At 37.9% G+C, this 19,639-nt stretch overlaps 1 protein-coding gene across 9 annotated transcripts in view; it reads left to right on the top strand.

Annotated features, from left to right (window-relative positions):
- Nucleotides 1–3,853: 3,853 nt before the first annotated feature.
- The window catches only part of LOC139961618 (BRISC complex subunit Abraxas 2-like), a 270,695-nt gene continuing 254,909 nt past the window's right edge, over nt 3,854–19,639 (top strand). Inside the window, exons 1-4 of one of the 9 annotated variants that reach the window (XM_071960953.1) lie at nt 3,854–4,533; nt 4,859–4,956; nt 5,670–5,814; nt 9,050–9,144. In XM_071960953.1, the coding sequence (XP_071817054.1) occupies nt 9,122–9,144 (23 nt within the window). In that variant the 5' untranslated portion in view covers nt 3,854–4,533; nt 4,859–4,956; nt 5,670–5,814; nt 9,050–9,121. Of the gene's footprint in view, nt 4,534–4,858; nt 4,957–4,984; nt 5,531–5,669; nt 5,815–9,049; nt 9,145–19,639 lie in introns of those variants that run through there. The other 8 variants (XM_071960947.1, XM_071960944.1, XM_071960951.1 and 5 more) reach the window with 8 other exon arrangements.

Here is a 19,639-nt window from a genome sequence, read left to right as displayed (position 1 = left end):
GGAGTAGAAGATAGCCAAGACCTCGGGAAGAGAAAGATCCCTATTATATACACAGGGTAGCCAGTGACAGATCAAGGATTACGGAGGAGGTGTGCGCCTCACCCTACCCCTTACCCCGACAGCTCCATTTTTGACGTTTCCGTTTTTCCTCTCTCACTAATGTACTTGAACTCGACCGAGTCGTCGGGGAACATAACGCATTTCGGGAAGGGGGCGACCGCCCCCCCCCCCGAGCAAATTTTCTTTGTGACATCGCTAGTAATTTCAAAATAGACAATGCTTAGATGCAACTTACAAGGCCTGGGAAGTGTTATTTCCAGCGATCTGGGAGGCATTTTCGGCCAAAATTTTTCTTGTACGCTTCGCGCCAACTCATGGTGGCGCTTCGCTTAGATAGTTTGCCTACAGGCTTCGCCCTCCCTTGGCAATTACTCGCTACACGCCTGTTCGAATTTGTAAAGCAAAGAGCAGATATAACATCATATCAATGAGCATTGAAATGCATGTTCCACGATGAACAGCCTCAAAAACTGTCAATGTGTGTAGTCAAAGGCGTAGGAGCCAGATTGGATTTGGGGGCTGTAATGACTTGCCCGAAAAAAAAGCCAAAATTTTTCGCGCGCAAAGCGCGCATTCAACATGTCCATGCCAATATCATATAGGCAAGATCGCTCATTACATTGTATGGCATCGTGTACCGCACGGTCCGTCAAAGTTGCACAGTATACCGCCGGATGCAATGTAAACAACCAAATGTCTTATGTAGATCAGGAGAAAAACCATACAGATCCATTTATGTCAAAACTCTCTTTTACAAAGGTAATGTCGGCCAATCTTACAACTTTATTTCAATTACCAAGGAGATCATTTTAAGCTATTCATTGCTATTTATTTTTCTTTCAGTAGGTGCCCGAAAAAAATGGGAAAACAATTGGGGGGGGGGCTGCAGCCCCCGCCTCCTACGGGACCTACGCCTATGAGTGAAGTGTTCGCTTTCGATATACCTGATATCGGAAATATCTCCTATTTTTCTCTTCCTTCAACCAAGTTTTGTAAAAGCCATTATAAGAGGTTGCAATATTTCTACACCAATAAATTAACTGTGTCGGAATTTTCCAAAATTTCCTCACCAACATTCTTCATCATACTTTCCTCTACTCGTTCAATTTTGACCTGTCTGTTAGGGGTTCAAGGAGGTTTTTCTATATTGGTTGTCTACAGATTGAATTTTCTGCAACATTATGGGTATGTTTTCAAGTGATTTTATTCACGAGAAAAGTGAATTTTCAAATTCTCAACAAGTAATGGGCTTAAAACCTTGAAAAGTGGGGCTTTCGGATATTGTGGGCCGTGACGTAGAATAACCTACAAAAGCAATGATCCATAGGACATGCAATCAGGTCGAACATGATGTGTGACTGGTGACAATCTTCAAAAAGGTTATGGATGGAAAAAACTTTTGGGAAATACTTGGTTCTCAGGCAAAAGTGTACATCTGGTTGCTCATTTTCAAGCCCGAGAAGTGCCATTTCCGGTGATCTGGGGGGTATCAAAACCAGAAATTTTCTTGTACGCTCCGCGCCAACTGATGGTGGCGCTCCGCTTAGATAGTAATCAGAGCCGTATATACGGCTCTGATAGTAATTCGCGCCCCCCGGGTTAGAAAATCCTGGATACGCGCCTGATATTAAAGAAATGATCAGATAGTTAACATGCTTCTTATGTAACCACTGTCTATGTGACAATATGTTGAAATGGAAACTCTAGTGTATACGCAGTGTCATAATCAGACCTCGAGGGGTAGAGTAAAGTTTGACGCCACCCCACTTTAGAAAGAGGAGTAGAAAAATGTTTTGTCCATTCCCACTTTTCGAAACAGTTATGCACTTCACTGCATTGCAGGAGCATTGAAACGGATCACTTGAAGCAGTTAAAATAGCCTTACTTGAGCACTTGTTACAAGACTGCTGAAAAAATTAGAAATCTCATAATACGTTCATTTAAGATGATTTTTTTAACAAAGTAACTAACAAACATACGCTTAGGGGTGGGGATTGGTGAGGATATATAGGAGAAGGCAGTTGGGACAGCGGATAAGAATAAAACCATATAAAACTACCAAAAATATGTGTTTTGCAAACTATCGCCTAGAATTGACACGTTTCCAGCAAACATGGTTGTTTTCTTCAATTCAGCAATTTTCAATTGCGATCTGTTCTCCTTCTTGTGTTGTATTCATATGGATACATTTTAAGTTTGAACTGGAAATATTTATGTTCTGGTGAACGCAGATAGCGGGCGAGTTTTTATACCCTGCCGCATTAAAATTAATTTTATTGGATGGAGTTCCGATAGTTTATGGGTAAAAGTTTAGGTCAGGTGATAACCATGGGTGATAGACTTTATAGAGTTAATAGCTGATGTGGTCAGTCAATTAGGTATCATTCGTATTGCAATGTTACGTTTACTGATTTTACTGTAATATGTCGAATTTCCATATATTTATTGAGAGAAGTGCCTGTTTTACAATAAACTTCAGTCGCTGCCCAATCCACAACTTTATTACTGCTGTAATATTAAATTTATTCATCTCAACAACCCAACAAAAATCATTCCCCAACAATTAGGGTCTCGACTGTTTGTTTACCAATAACAGGCAGCTTAAAACGATTTATTACCTTTGTTACATTTCGTTATTACCTAAATACTGCTGTGTTTGAATTAAGTATGACATCTATATATAATGAACTTTAATCTCAATTTAAAGCCTAATAACCACACAAGTTGAGAAGCCATATAACAACAGGTGATATGTTGACATCTTAGTGCGTCGTTAATTGGGCTTAGTCTATTGCAGTAATATTTTGCAGTACCAAAGTCCAAAAATTTAACATCGAATGAATCCACAAGAACTGTTGTCATCCATGGCAATTTCAGGGGAGATAACATTTCTATAGTTTATCATCCTCCATTATCAATGGTATGTAGAAAGGGAATATGAATTATATAAACAGATTAAACAGAGATGGGAATAACAGAACGGTAAGGTGCGTAATGACCTTGAATATTTATATATATATATATATATATATATATATATATATATATATATATATATATATATATATACATATATATATATATATACCATGGGTTGGCGCGAAGCGTACAAGAAAATTTTGGGATTTACAAACCCTCTAGATGGCCGGAAACGGCACTTCCCGAGGTTTCCAAGCGGCATATACTCAACTTAAAATAGGGATATCATGTCCGAAATATCTCATAATCAGGATCCAAAATACTTTTTTTTTAATTTCCGGTGTTATTTTGGGGAAATTGCCCCTGTCAGTCTTGTTTCAGGCGCTACGTTAGAATGTTCGAGAGCTCTTTTATATTATTCGATGAAGAAAATGGCCTCATGCAGGCTATTATAGGCCTATACACATGCAATACACAATTACAGTTACATTCCTAGGGACCGATTGCTAGGGCATCCAGGTGAAACGTGTATTAAGCATTACCCTGGTAACATGAGATTCTCAGCGGTTCGAGGGAACATGTACGTGTGTAGGCCTACTATAGGGCCTATATGAATACTATGAGGGTCCATATATGTACTATATCAATACCGTGGGCGCAATAATACATTTTGTTGTGGTAGGGCCAATGAAGCCTACAGTCAACTATTCTTGCTTTATAAAGACGCTAAAAAGGAGCCGTACATTCACGATGATGCATATAAAGACATGAAAATATTCTTATCCCTGGCATTTGGTGGGGGGGGGGGGTATGGTGTATTACATCCCCTCCACCCATTTTCATGGGGATATATCCCCCTTCCCCCCCAGGATCGCCGCCCATGTATATATATATATATATAGTCAATGTGCTTCTTTTGTTGACTGTTTCTTTGGTCAGGTGTTCACCAACAAGTTTTGTTTGCTGGAGAGTTTAAATGGATGCAGAGTTACTCTAGCTTCCTCTTTGTGATATACTTACCTTACATTTTACTTTTATACAGTAATTTACTGTTACTTTGCATTTACTTTATTACACAGTACTGTACTTTTGTTCTTCTATATCAGAATACATTATAATAATATTTCAGAAAATCTTCCTTGCATAGTGTTGTGTTTATTTATGCATCCTCTGTTATACAGGCGTGATACTAGAGTAACAACATCCTGTAAGATACCGTATAGGTATACATAATGTAGAGCAAGTGACTTAAATTTGTTCAGGAATTAACTGAGTATGAACCAGAAAAGATCAGAGATATCCAGCTCTAATTTGTATCACTCCCTGTTGTGGCATCCACAAGTTAATTCACTGGTTGTAGCTATTGGAGTAGAGCGCCACAAATTTTTGTTTAATTTTTTGGATTCATTTTTTGATAGCGATTCAGACTCAGATTTGGCCAGCTCAGGAGAGAAGCCTAAAAACTTAGAGTTGCTTGTGTTGCTGTACATCGAGTGTCGGCTTTCTTTTACTTTACATATCAACACTGGCAATTTGATTAGTTGGATACAGTTGGTAAGTGTTGTGGTTTAATTCAATGACGGGGCGGTGGGGGCCATGGGACCGATAACGTTTATAAATTATAGGTTAAGAAATGTCACATTCATGTGTTGCATTTGTTGTGGCCTGTGCATTTCCGTAGGCTACTGTAGATTCACGATATGGATAGCCTGCTGGTAGTGTGCAGTTTGGGTAGTCATGGGCCTAAGTTACTTAAGCTATGTTGAGTTGTGGGTACACAGGTATCGTTCATAGGTCTAATTATATCATTGTTTTCATGATAATTACATTAAGAGTGTTTACCTGATATTAATGGGATTTATTTGTTCTCTTTTTATAGTGAACCGTGTTACAAGGCCTTGTAGAAAGTGCAGGAGTCACACAAACACAAATTGGCAATCCAAAAATTGGAGTTTGTTTTATGTCATGAGTACACTGGTAAGGATTTTACAGAGAGCAAAAATAAACCTCAGATTTGTAATTTGCATATTGTTGTCCATTGGCAAGTAACCAATGGGAAGTGATACAAACATGACGCATCTTAAAAATTTGGCGGTGAAAGCGGTATTGTTGCTTGCCGTGGAATTAGTCTCTACAACTGTGCTACAAGCATTCAGTATTGTTATGCACAAGTTACTTTCTATAGTGTATAAGTGTATGATGCAAGTAAATGACAGTTGAATAGATACACATTCAGTACGTAGACAGGCAGACATGTTTTCTCCGCTCTCCTCCCTCGGCCAAGTTCATATTAGATCATTTTCGCTATTTGAAAATTATTACTTGTTATGGGATGTGATACCTTCTCGGCCAAGGGTAAGAAATCCCTACTTCTACATTGCTTAGGCGTAGAAGGATTGCGTGTATTCAATATGTTATCGGGAAAGAAACCACCCAAGGATTAATACATTAAGCGACCACGCTCTTTCAACTCTTGGGGAACATTTCGTCCCAACGTTAATGGAGTTTCTGAGCCTGGTATGCCGATTCTGACATAGAAATCAACACTTTGGTGAGTCCATTGATACTTACGTAAAACCCTGTAATTTCTGAACGATTGAGAAATGATTGGAGGCCAAATTGTCTAGAATTTGATTAACAAACATTAGAAAACCACCAACCATGTACTTTTCTGATTTGTTTTTCTTCAGTGAAATGGATCATGCCAGATTTGGTTCAGGAACTTTCCCCTGGACAATTACAGCATTTAGGAGTAAACTACATGGGAAAGCAAGCATATTTCAAGGTGCATAAATTTGGGACAGTTTCAAGCATCATCAAGTTCTGCTTTTGCAGGTACAGTAATGACATTTGCCTGACACCAAGACACTCACTGATCACACTGAACTTTCATTTCATTTAAAGTTATGTGGTCATTAATTAGGAGCACCTTTTTATTTGTTGAAATTAAAAGTTATTGAAAAAAGATGGTATAACTCAATTTTGATGAATGCTTGAGTGTAATGATGACTATTTGTAATCTTTGCAACATCACCCAAACATTGTTGTTTTATTACTATGGGCCTTTAAGTTTCATTTGCTTTGTTTAAAGATTCAATAGAATTTGTTTCTCTTATTAGCATCACTTAAGGCTGTCATCTCTGTTATACAACTTTTGTATGAAGAAATAATTTTATGTATGCAACTTAATGTGACCTTTTGCGACCTGATGTGACCAAATGCGACCTAATGTGGCCTTATGCGACCTGACTATGAAAGTGGCAGAAAAATGGGCAAATCTTTGTTCTTGACACGTTCCAATATGTGAATCAGAGTTTATTGTGGACCTGCCAGGCATTACAAAATCACAATCAGTCAATTATACATTACTGTTAAAGTCTAAACAAGTCACAAATCTGACTGATTCCACAGGGAATGTGAAAAACACAAGATAACGACATAAGTTCATCAAATCTTGCAAATGCTTCATCTCTGCTGTTTAGCAACCAATAAATAATCATCAACGACATATGCAGGTTTCACATATTATAGTTATGCAGGAGGATGTATTCACAGGTAGAATTTGAAACACCTAATATTTTAAATTGAAAATGTTATAAATTATTATTTGGTAAGAGGGATTGGAATATAGTGATGGGTGCAATGTGAAAAGCAGTGTGATGTGACAAAAAATAAATTCACAGTGACACAGGCTGCCCTGCATTGACCTTTTACCTCAACAACAGTCTTCTTGCACTAAATGTGATAAACATCGACCTACTAAATATGACATCTGACCTTGTTGAAATATTGTGTAAAACATGGTTTTCAATTTGGCCTCTGGTGAGCTCAAAGGACCATTGACCTCTGCCCACAACATCAGGCTTCTTGTACTCAATGTGTTACAATCACATACCAAATATGGAATCTGTACAAGCTTCCCTTGTGATGTTATACTAAGGAAGGTGTATTAGTGTAGAGAGACAGGTTAGAGGGGAGTAAAGTAAATGCTTGGCATATGTTGACTTCAAATGACCTTTGACCTCCACCAAAAGCAATAATATGCTCCTTAAATTTGATATGGTATGTACATCAAAACACCTTCATACCAAGTATCTGGTATGAGATCTGCCCAAGCTTCCAATATTGAGATTTCATGTTTACAAGGTTTTCACAATTTGACCTCTGATGACCCGAATAACCCTTGACCTCCTCCCACAACAAAAGGCTTCTTGCACTCATTGTGGTACTTCTACACACCAAATATGAGGTCTGCCCAAGCTTCGCTCCTTGAGATATATCATGTTTACACATTTTTACAATATGACCTATAGTGACCCCGAATGACCTTTGACCTCTTCCTACAATAGTAGGCTTCTTGCACTCAGTGTGGTACTTTTACACACCAAATATGATGGCTCTACCATAGTTTTTCCAGTTTGGTGAGTTTAGGGACAATTAAGTAAATCCATCTTTAAGATATTTCTGGAAATTTATTAGAGCCATTAAATATGATCATATTTCTTTGCTTCTTAAAGGCCAGATGGTCTCAAGTTTTGGGCAATACAGTCCAAGCACAACTACTTGTTTTCTCCTAATACTGGAGGTTTAATAGTAGAAAGCACATCATCATGCACATATCTGAAGACATTTCTCTTTCATCAGTCATGAAACATCAGCTTGCCAAGCTTTAGCATACAGCTCATTGCCAAATTTGCCTTTGCCTTTTTCTGGCAACTGCTGCTTTCATTACAGATTCATTCCTGTAAAATGACAAATAAACTGAAGTAGCTTTTCAGTATTGTAAAGCTCAAGTTTGTTACCAAACTGCTGAAGTCTTAAAATTACAAAATTTAATTCATATTACATAATATTAACATTTACTTAATGTAAACTTTCATGTGAATTCAAAGTTCTAAGCTTATTTATATAATATTACTGATTGCTCATTGCCATTGGTAGCAGGATTGTTGTACCAATGTCATTTCCTGACAAAATATTAGTTAAATATGGTAGGGATGCACCGGATATCTGGTCCGGCCGGACTATCCGGCCGGATAGTGAGCAATTATCCGGTTCCGGCCGGATTTTTTCAAAATCCGGCCGGATCTTTTACAAAATTCGGCCGATCTTTTTCAAAATCTGGCCTGAATTATTTCTTAAAAAGGTGTTGGTATTAACTTAAATCAATGTAAACTTTTTCCAAAAATTAATAAAAATATTCAAAGTAAGGAAAAATTAGGTTTAACATGTTTAATTTAATTTTCTCAATGGTCTGACCTAAGATTTGCTCCTTGTTTCATACTTCTACTTCTTATTAATGATTTTCTTTTGTGTAATGAAAAAATCCGGTTCCGGCCGGATTTTATCCGGCCGGATTTCATGTACTATCCGGCAAAATCCGGTTCCGGCCGGATCCAAAAATTTGGATCTGGTGCATCCCTAAAATATGGGCAGTTCATGCTTGCACATGCAGCTGTTTTGGATTTCTGTTTCAATTAATTTGACAACCTCTTGGCAAAGACTTATTTCCTGCAGGCACCAAACAAAGTTTTGTTATAAGGTTTTCCACCTGAACATACTTTTAAATATTCAGCAAGCTCACTTACAGAACATATTCCTATGGAATGTTCTCAACCAAAGATGTTGCTTCACATCAAGTTCACTTTTAAAGGTATAGTCTGTATAGGTCCCAAATTATTGCGTGCTTTAATTGCTTGAAGTTTCAAAAAAGTACTTTCCTGGAGGTCTTTACACTCCAAATTGTTCTCAGACATTCTAACTAAACACACACTATCACAGAATGTCCCAGTGAGGTAAATTCCCTCTGAAGTGGTAATGAAAAAAGTTTAAGAATTTGACCAAGTTAACCATTTTGAAAAATGTGGCATATTTGGAACCAATACAGCATACCTTTAAGAGCAACATATATGCAACCAACATCCCCAACACAGTAGTCCCAAACTGGCTAAAAAAGCTATGTATGTAGACTTGTTTTAGAGCCGTGAGAGTGGATTGGCCTCCATGATTCTGACATAATGACCACTTTTGACTTTCTACCTGTATATATTGATTCTACTCTCTTCATCAGGTATGAGTCCACTCAGGCTGCTCCCAGCCCTTTGATGTCCACACCTTTAGCAGGGCATATGTTTCACAAAGAATGGATCAGGACATAACTGTCAGGTAAGGATGTTTAATGTAGGCATTCCAGTAATTTAAGTTGTTACACTAACTCATTTGTGGAGAATGCATTCTTGTTGTTTTAAATATGTCAACATCAGGGACACTTTGAAGGTGAAACAGTTTGCAACACATACTTTTCATAAACGCTGGTATTTTATGGTTTTAATACACTTAATGATTAAACCACAAAATACCAAAACTTTGTGCTGCTGTGGCTTGAGAACTCCCCATATTATTAGAAATTATCCTTTCAAACATTTCTGATGGCAATCACACCAACTTTATTATCGGGAGGCATTTTTTTTTAATGTCAATATGGGAATTTGACTTAATGTCAAAAGGTCAAAAGGTGGAGTAGAACAACAAAGGTGGTGTTTTTTTTTATGTCTCGATGTTTTGTCTTGATTTTTTGTCTCGATTGTTATAAATCTATTCGGCTACTGTAAGTGGCAAAATTAGCAGCATTATATTGCATGCGTCCATGCGATTTGCAGTGAAAGGACGGAGGGTGGGGGTGGGGTGGGGTGCAGGGACAATGATGCTAGGGACAAGAGAAGTAGGGTTTCAGGAGCTTTAGTATCCTTCCAGAATTTTGGAGTTTTTCATAGACATTCCTGTATTTTCTTATGTAAATAGCTCTTTCAAATATTCTACTGCCCTTAGAGGATAAATCTGTCCTTTGTTTGGACAAACATCATATTTCTTTCCGCAGGTAGGCGTAGTCCCTCCATATATGATGGGCTGTAATTGTTGTACTCCCCAATCCTTACTCCTGTGAGTCCTGTCACTGTACCTGTCTCAAATCCCTACCTTTCTCACCCCTCTGGAATCCATTTAACATTCAACTGTTAGACCACACTGCTACTACTGTAGTTGAACATTACGGTGGAGTAATTGCACACAAGAATAATCAAATAGAATATTTTGGAAAACAAAAGTCGGTAATAAGTAGTTTATTATATTAACAGTATCAGTAAATGGAGCAACAATAAGCTGTGACAGTAACCAACAGGGTAGGATGCAGAGATATTTATATATTGAAAGCTTTTATATAATGCAGTATGGTGTGTTGAATCAGCAATTTATTTATGTACTCTCATTATAGGCCATCAGCTGAAGGTCGAAATTCGCTTGTTTCGTTCCAGCAACTGCGGGACTAAAATTTCTCTACAACATTGAATACATAAATGAATGAAGATTTATGATCCAAAAGTTCTCTGTGTGCTTTACTGCAGTTTTTTTGCAATTCTGCTCGAAAGATCGAACTATATTTTTTATTGCGTATGTTAAGAAACCTGCCGTGTTACGTGCAAAAGTTGTGCGCCAGTGAGATATCTGTATCATCATCATGTGATATGAATTGTCCAATGAGCCATGAGTTCTGAGTGCACTTTTTGTAGAAAACAACAAAAATGGCGGCTCCCACGGGACCTAGTCAGTCTCCGACACACGAATATCTACAGTGCTCAGTGCACATTGAATCTGTAAAATTTGAAGCAGTCAAGGCACTGATGAATATTCGATGGACTAAAGTTACTTCCTGCGCTAAAGAGTGGCTTAATCTCAGCGGCAGAGAAAGTGAAATCGCTGAACCAATCCAATACATGGGGTTACTCGATGGCCTACTACGATCAAGCTGGTGTTCAACAGCATAATATTATGGGGTTCCACGATACGTGTTACAGGCAGTCCATTGATAGCAAGCACATCATTACTGCAAGAAAACGGACAGAACCAGAGGAGTTCCCATATGATTTGAAACAAAGAAGTGACGGAAAAGATCGAGCCTGTTATAATTCTTCTTTGCATGACACTGGTTTTAAAAAATTTGAACGTGTCTTTGTTCGTCCATAGAAGATGAGCAAAAGATGAGCAAAACATGTGGTATATAAATGAAATTGTCTTAGTTCTACACAGTTTAAACAATTTGCTTTTTTCATTTCATTTTATTAAAGGATTGCTTCAACAAACAGCTGAGCAGAAAAAAGATGAGCCCATTTTGATGCATATTAGAGGGAAAGACTTTGTTGCCATTGAAGTGAGGTACCACTCTCTATGTTATAGGAACTACATTCAATTCTTGACAAGGAATACTGATACAGATCCTGAAAGGTAAAGTACTGTTTTCAATGTGTGGTTCATTGGGAGCGTGGTGGCCAATTGGCTAAGGCATCGGACTCTTGATCCAAGGATTGCTGGTTCGATTCTTGCCTAGTTCATTACGTTGTGTCCTTGGGCAAGATGCTTTATCTCACTTGCCGCTCTCCACCCAGGGGTTCAATGGGTACCTGTGAAGTAACTTGCCATTGGGCGCAGTATATAACTGCTGCCGCCTGGAGGGATTGTCTCTGGGACAGGTTATCATTGAGCAGGGATAATATAACTTGTAAGCGCTGTGATATGGTTTATCATGAATAGCGTAGCTGAATGCCTAATATATTATTATGATTGAGTGTTCAGGGGTGGATCTAGGACTTTTGGAATATGGGGGTCCTCCTCCAAGAAAGCTTTAAAAAATTCTCTAAACGCTTTGAGATGCACTATCAGGTTAATCTTTCCATTGAAGTTCTTAAAGTAATTTGAAGCATATTTCTAATTGTATTTATATCGGTACCCATCATATAATGTGAGACTCAAAAATCTCCAATTTCATGGTACAAGGTGTTCTGTTCATCTCCATCCTCAGAGCAGAGTTTACCACCAACAAAAGATGCACTGATCCAGCATGTGAAGTGCTGCACCTACCAGGCTGCTATTCACAGTAGGGCATTACAGCAAAGGATTGATGCACCCTCACCAAAGGGACATGGATGAACCTTATAATCACTTGGTTGACGAAGCCACCTGCTCCAGATGTTTTGCTTCAGTGTGTCAGCTGTAGAGTCGGCAAATGTCTTAAAGGAAGATATTCCCGTATGAATGCACAGCAGCCCTGTACAGACCTATGTAAATGTAGAAATTGCAGCAACTTCCAAGAAGATGTTGAGATTGTTGATGCAGGGGAAGATGATTTGGAGGATGAACTGTGATGGTATTAAATCTTGATATCTTGGTCTGAAATTTTATTAAATTTGAAGTTTGTGAAGAGGGTTAACTTTTCCTAAGTCATGTTGTCATTATTTTGTTCCCCAGAGTTGAAAGGAACCAGAAGACATGATCTTATTCATTTTAGCTATAAGGAGTAGTTCTACGTAAATTACCCTACCTACCAGACACCTAATGATAAATATCCACATTTTCTTCAAATCGCACTCTTTTTTTTTCTGAGAGGGGGGTAGGGAAGGGGGAGGATTCCAGCGGTAGCAATAGTTACAGGGACATTTTTAACCAGTCATAAGTAAGTTTCACTCTCTAAACATGTTTTATTTGAACCAAGGGTTTGTCGGCTGGCAACATATTAACTATGTTTTATTCTTTTGTAAAACAATTCAAAAATAAAAAACTGACTGGGAAAAGTAAATGCACCTTTTTGAGACAAGGTATTGGATAATCCCAAACTGAATGTTTACTTACCATAAATGTAACTGGTTGAAAGGTAACGATGTGTCTTCTTAACGACATTTTAACTATCTCAAGTTGTAAAGGATTGGGAAGGTAAATAGAAGTCGATTTGGGGTGGGGGTGAGTGGAGGAGGGGTGGGCGGCTAAAATAAATTGCTTGTAATGATATGCTATTTAAATTTACACTCCAAACAGTTGACTGTACTGAAAACTGCACAGTGCATTTTAAAGTAGACCACTGTCTATTTCTTGCTGTGAAGCAGAACTGTTTGTGACTTTGTGTTGAGTTTGTTTTGATCTCATCTCCCTTCATGTAATGTATAGGGAGATGGGATATTGTACTTCACCCCACATCAGAAATGTGAGAGAGTGAGTGTGTGTGCGTGGGTGGGTCGGCGGGTGGGTGGATGCGTGGGTGTGCGTGTGTTTGTGAGTGAGTGAGCAAAATTAAGTATGTCGCAAATTCATCCTAGACCCCAAGTCCTGTCAAGTTCAAGCTTGGTGGGTGGGTGCCTGACCATGTTAACTCTGGCCTGCGTGATTGATGATGTCAAAGAGGTCGAAGGTCAAGAAATCTAAAAATTGGTTTTTAGCCATTTTCTGCATGTCAACTTGTTGGACAAAGGCATTAATCCACATTATATGTAGAGAATGAAGAGACAAAGTTTAAAAGAAGACAGATTTAGCTGTTTAGGCTTGTAGTTAACGGGTCAATTGAGTTAAAATTGGTCTAAATTGTGCAAAAGAGTATATCGCGAACTTCTCCTAGACTGTAAGTCCGATCAGGTACAAACTTGGTGGGTAGGTGCCTGACCATGTACTGTAAACTTGATGTACTGTAAGGTGATTGGTATAAATGTCATAGGTGAAAGGTCAAATACCCAGAAACTGTAGCCATTTTCTGCTTGTTAGTATGTTGGAAGAAGTCATTAAACCACAAAATATGTAGACTATAATGGGACAAATTGAAATTAGAACTTATGAAGTCGTTAAGGGTCAAGGTCAAAGTTCATTGTAGATCAATTCCATCATAGAAGAGATGAGATGCCATGGATTGCCATCTTGTCTTATGTTTTAATCGTAATAGAAGCTAAGATCCCATAACAAGGGAGTTTATTAGGCAAGTTTCATTCATTTCTGTTTTCTCGACAGGTAAGATATGATTGATAAAGATGGCTACCTTCAAGGTATGCAAGGAATTAAGATGACTAATGAAGCAATCCATGACAGATTGAAGGTGAGACGACAAAACTATTAATTAATGGATCATTCAACTGTCAATTTGAGTATAGTTTCATTAGTTTAATGTAAGTTTAATTGCTTTGTTCAAGGGCTGTCCTTACATTGTTGGTGTTTAATATCATTAGATGCAAGGTTACATTGCGACTAACATACAATGTTACCTGTTAAAAAATTCAAGTTTCATTGCTTACACTACATTTCATGTTTAATAGAATGTTGGGTGAAACTACCCACTGCTGTAGGTGATAAAACATTTAGTGTTTAATCCGCAAGCTCCAGCTCATTCATTGGGGCTTAAATTTCAACTCCTACCCAGATCCCAGCAAAGAGAGTAAGTGACGTCTGCTCCTGTAATGGGACAATAGCATAAGAGACGGTGATATGAACAGACCTTATGGGCAAAAAGTTAACACGTCATTTAAAGTGAAAATATTCCCCATCTTGGTAGGGTGGAATTCATTTCCCTTGTGGGTTGTATAACTAAAGAGAAATCTATAAGCGATGATGATTATTAATGCATCTTTGCGTGATTGATTATTAATCCATCTTTGCGTGATTGATTATTAATCCATCTTTCTGCTTAGGCGTTGAAGGACAACGTAGTAAAATCAGAGGATTCCATGAAGAGACTGGTAGCAGAGATCAAGATGCTAGGTCACGGGGTCGTTCAATCTCATACATGTACAGAAGGAGGAAGAGCCAGGTACGTTTAGCAGGAGTGTCAAGCATAAATCAGAGACCTTTAAATTCGGTAAAAATGTTCTATTTATGGTGGTTCGCAAGGGAACATGTTACCTAACTATATGGAATTGATACCAAGTTTTTGTATTGAATGAGTGCAGTTGTTAAATTTTATATCCCCGCCAACCCCACCCCAACCCCCGACAGAAGTATCCCTGACCGTAATGAAATATCACTTAGTAATATTCAGTCTTTACAAAGGCGATGGAATACAACAGATTTGAGGAGTGTGGAATTTTCCGAACTTTAAAGAATACGTCAAGTTTATTTCCTTCGTCCTCAGATTCAGTGTAAAGTACATATGGTGAATATTGTAAGGATAACAAGCTCGTTCCCTTTTTCTTAGAACTGAATAATAATTCACACAAAGCAAATTGCTCTTTTTACCCATCTTGAAAGTAGCTGTGCAGTTACTAGTGTATTGGAAACAATATTATACCTGCCATTAGTTTTGCCATATGCACCTGTGCATTATTTATTTATTTTTTTTTGGGGGGGGGGGGGTTTCCTTAATTGTATGTGCATTGTGTCACCACTGTTTTGACAAATAAGGCTTTGTTCTGTGCAGTGATAATTTTTCCTCTAATCCCAGAGATATAAATATATTTAGAGGAAAATCTTGAAAAGGGTGTAACAATGTTAACGTCGGGTTGGGTCAGATGTTTCTGGAAACCTACACGTAAAGAGACTAGGAGAGAATTGGTCGGGGAGTATGGGAGAGGGGGGGGGGGTCTTGGTGGAATATTTAGGGACATTGCAGTTATTGTGTGTTGTTCTCCATCTCAATTAAAGACCTGTAATTTATTTGTAAATAAACACCCAGTTACTTAGTATTTTGCTGTTTTGGATGCAGTCAGGGGTGGGACCTAGTTTCCCCATCTCTTAGGTTTTGTCTGTAACCCTACCAAAACTCATATCCAGTACCACTTAACCCACTCTGAACTCTGTTGCTCTATTTACCTTAGAGAATCTTGCTATGAAATTGACTGACTTGCTACACAAGTGCAAAGATATTGGGCATTTTTTTCTTCCATTAACAGAAATTCTAGTATTATCATCAATATAATGATAAACAAAATGGAGAAAAACTTTCAGCACATGTATTCAAAATAGAAAACACTTTCTTATTGCCTCCACTCCACCCTCCACTTTAATATTCTGGATTTGCTTTCTGATTATGGGCAGGTTTGAGGTGTAGTACATTTCTCCATCCGTGTTATTGTCAGATAATGAAATGAGAATAAGAATTAATTAAATTATAAAAGAAAATGTTTTCTTCCTCCGTCACTTCTTCAGTATCTACCTAAATGACAAATGTAGGCTGAATTTTAGACACAATAATGTTGTAGTCCACCAGAACAAGGTTAATTTGAGATTTTACACTCAAACACTGCTGATCCAGTTTCAAGCTATGCACTTCTAAAATATGCTAAACCTCCGGTATGTTCCTTTAAAGGCCAACTTGATGATGTTATCAGCTCTTCTAGTACAGGCTTTAATACAGGCTTTAATGTTAATGTTTACCCATTGCTTTACATAAATTCTAATAACTCACTCAACCAAAGCATGTTCCTTTAACTTGATATTAAAACAACAACACCCTTTCACCCATTGAATGAAAATTAAACACCATCTGTCCCAAAGTTGACAAATTTGTACTACCACTGTAAACATGTCATTTGAGACAGGTAAAACTCTTTTTGTGATTTTGTGTTGGATCTGAGGAACTGAGCTAAATGGTTAAAGTATTAGACTAAATAGTCTTGTCACTCTCAACCGATAAACCTCGGCAAATTAAAGGGTCGTTCCCTCAAAAATCAAAAGTGGCATAAAAAATCTAGTCTGGCCGGATAGCACTGTTTTTCAACTGTTCACAACAAATTAACTGAGGTTTGTTCCTAAAGTCATCTTTTTTATGAAGTTTTCCTTCATGTCTTTCCATTGTAATATAGCTTGTAAATCTATTGCAACTCAAATACTTTTGGCCTTCATGTTGTAATATATACCTTTTTTTTACATTTTTTTTTACAATTTATGATAATATTCTGTTACTATTGTAGTTGATACAACAATACTAGACATTTTACTAGTAGATGGGTTATAAAAAAATTAAAAAAATTGACATTTATAACGTTACATAAGTTAGGGAAATCATTAACTGTTCTGTGGCTCTGACCCCCTCCCACCAAGAAAATGTTACTCCCCCCACCCCCTACCATCACCCAAAGCAATCTGTGTTTGCATTTAAAATTATTGGCTATTGTCGACTCATTCGAGTCTTCAAATGTAACATGCATGACAAGTACTTTCGTCTACATGGCTTGTGTATTCCTATCTAGTAATTTTCTTTCATATTCTTTTTTTTGACAGAACCACCTAAGGTGTCCACCATGGAACAGCTCCCCGAGAGACCTCCAGAAGAATAAAATTCGGAAGAGACTTGGGAAGATGAAGAAACATCAGACAGAGACAATAAATTAGAATCCCAAGCCCCTGTAGCCGATTCAGATCGCTTCTCTAGTCTCATTATGGAGATCTCCGAGTAAAGTACGGTCTAACTCGGACCGGATCAGAATAGGCTTACCAGACGATAACCTCCTGAAGGCAGAAGAACACAGAAAGTTTGTTCCGATTCTGGTAGCGACGTGCCGAACGCTTCATCAATCCAAAGAGACAAGCCGATGGAAGTTTCCTTCAGAGGGATTAGAAATAGGACTATAAGTTAAAGAAGAATCGGAAAGTGATTCGATCTAGCTACCAGATCGTCCTGCCGGTCTCCAACTTTCAGGATCACAAACTTTTTGAGCCACCGATGTTGCAGCTTCTTAATAGATATATATATATATATAAGCTTTTCTACTTTTTTTTGTATGACCATGTGTGTAAATATTGAAGCACTAAGGATATGCAGTTTTTTTCCTTAGCAACAGATAAAATGGAGAATACTGTTATGAAAGCTGTACTTAAAACACTTGAAAAACTGCTTTCCTAACTTTTGAGAAAATTTAGTAGAATTTTTTTCTGGAGAAATCTATCTATATATCATGTCTTGTCTTGAATATTTCTGCAATACCATAAGACCATCTCTAACCTGCACCTAGTCTTGAATATTTCTGCAATACCATAAGACCATCTCTAACCTGCACCTAAAAATACAGATGGTTTTTCTCTCTTGCATGTTTTCAAAAGTGCTCTTCTCAAGGGTATCGTGTTGAAAATTTTCTCAGATTTACAGATGGAAATTATGAAAAGTTTTTTGTTAAGGATGGTCATGTGATGATGCTAAAAGATAATCTAATGCATAAAGAGTCTGTAATTTCAGAAGAGGGGAATTTATAAGTATACTCTGCCAGGAATCTTGGATTTATTCCTTGCCAATAGCAAAAAGAAATCTAGGCTTGTATGTATGCAGGTAAACGTATGTATATGTGATGTTCCAACTTGTAAACAGGGTTACTCACCAAGCATATCTTGCATGAATTTCATGCAAATTAGGATGTAAATTTACAGCACTGTATTCTTTGGCTGCTCCAGTTATTGAGCGGAGTCAAAGGTCAATTGAGGTCATCAGTGGCCAAAATACAATAACCTCATAGTCGAGTTCGGTGAACATCTGTAGCATCGGTAAAATGTCAGTTAGGTGGTAGGTCCCCCTCACTGAGCATTACACTTTGAGCAGTTCTGTTGAGAGGTCAAATGTAAATTGGAGTCATCAGCTGCCAAAAGCCTGAAATTCTTGTCGACATATTTAGCTTCAAAATCAAAGCTGCGATTATCCTCATGCTCAGAAATGTACAAGAACTGAATGTTCTATGAAGAGGTCAAAGGTCACTTAGGGTCAAATTCTGACCACCTTGATAAATAAGGTCGAATGAATCGCACACCTGGTATGATGGTGCCCCCACTGTGAGTTCTCCATTGCAATCATTTCCTTTTGGTGAACATAATTTGGTCAACTTCAGTTTTAGTTTGTGAAGTGGCTCAAATTACAGATAGGTCTGAAGTAACCTTGAACAATGCATAAACAGTCAATCAGGTAAATGATATTTGCTTCAAAAGTGATAATCATGTGTTGGATGATCTTAAAACACACCTCAAGTGATCCCTGGCAGTTGTCACTAGTTGAGTCTCATGGGTTTAACAGGCTGTCTGAAAAATTGCCTTCTTCTGTGTAGTATATATACTACATGGCTTTGGTTTTGAAAATATTTTAGTGTATTGAAGGGGTAGGTTGGTGGCAGAGCTGATTTGCTAACTCAAAAAAAGGTGAAAGGTAATATCCATTTGCTCATACATATTCAACATCTATGGGTCTATATTTCACATAAAAGGAAGACTGTTCTTTCTGGAATTTAAACCATTTTTGGCCTAAAACTTATGTACTGTAAAAACGTTATCAGTGACTGAATAGGTTGATGTCCAATGAGTGAGTTAGTACATGTTTTGTGGTCTAGGGAGCTTGAATTGTCTGATCATTTGTGGATTCTCACTTAATTCTTGAACAAATGTTAACTCACTTGACTCTACATCAGTCAGATAGTCAAGTGGGATTTTGTGCAAATTATATGGCAAAAAAATCACAATTCTTTGCCCCCTGTCTAGAGAATGCTAAAACTCCTCTCTTTGGGGGGTTTGATATAGATGCAATATTTTGTTGGCACTATAAAGTTTTGGTTATTTTTTTTTACTTGTAAGCTGCAAAAGAATAAAAAGAAGAGCATGAGATAAAATTAAACCAGGGACCTTGTGATGCCTATTTTTTTTTATCTACCACTAGACCATAAGGTGAGATGCTACAGTACATTTCAAATATTTAAAGATCTAGTAATTGGGACTACTAGGTTTTAAAATATATTCCCCTCCACTGACCCTTGTCAGGGAGAGGGGTAGTGGCCAACTCGCTTCACCTGCTTGGGAACCTTGTCAGGGAGGGGGGTGGCGGCCAACTCGGGTGCCGCTTGGGAACCTTGTCAGGGGGGAGGGTGCCGGCAGACTCCTTTTACAGGATTCA

The sequence above is a fragment of the Apostichopus japonicus genome, chromosome 20 (assembly GCF_037975245.1).
Source record: "Apostichopus japonicus isolate 1M-3 chromosome 20, ASM3797524v1, whole genome shotgun sequence".
Classification (NCBI taxonomy): domain Eukaryota; kingdom Metazoa; phylum Echinodermata; class Holothuroidea; order Aspidochirotida; family Stichopodidae; genus Apostichopus; species Apostichopus japonicus.
The sequence above is the reverse complement of the archived record's forward strand: the minus strand, read 5'-3'. Positions and strand labels throughout refer to the sequence as shown.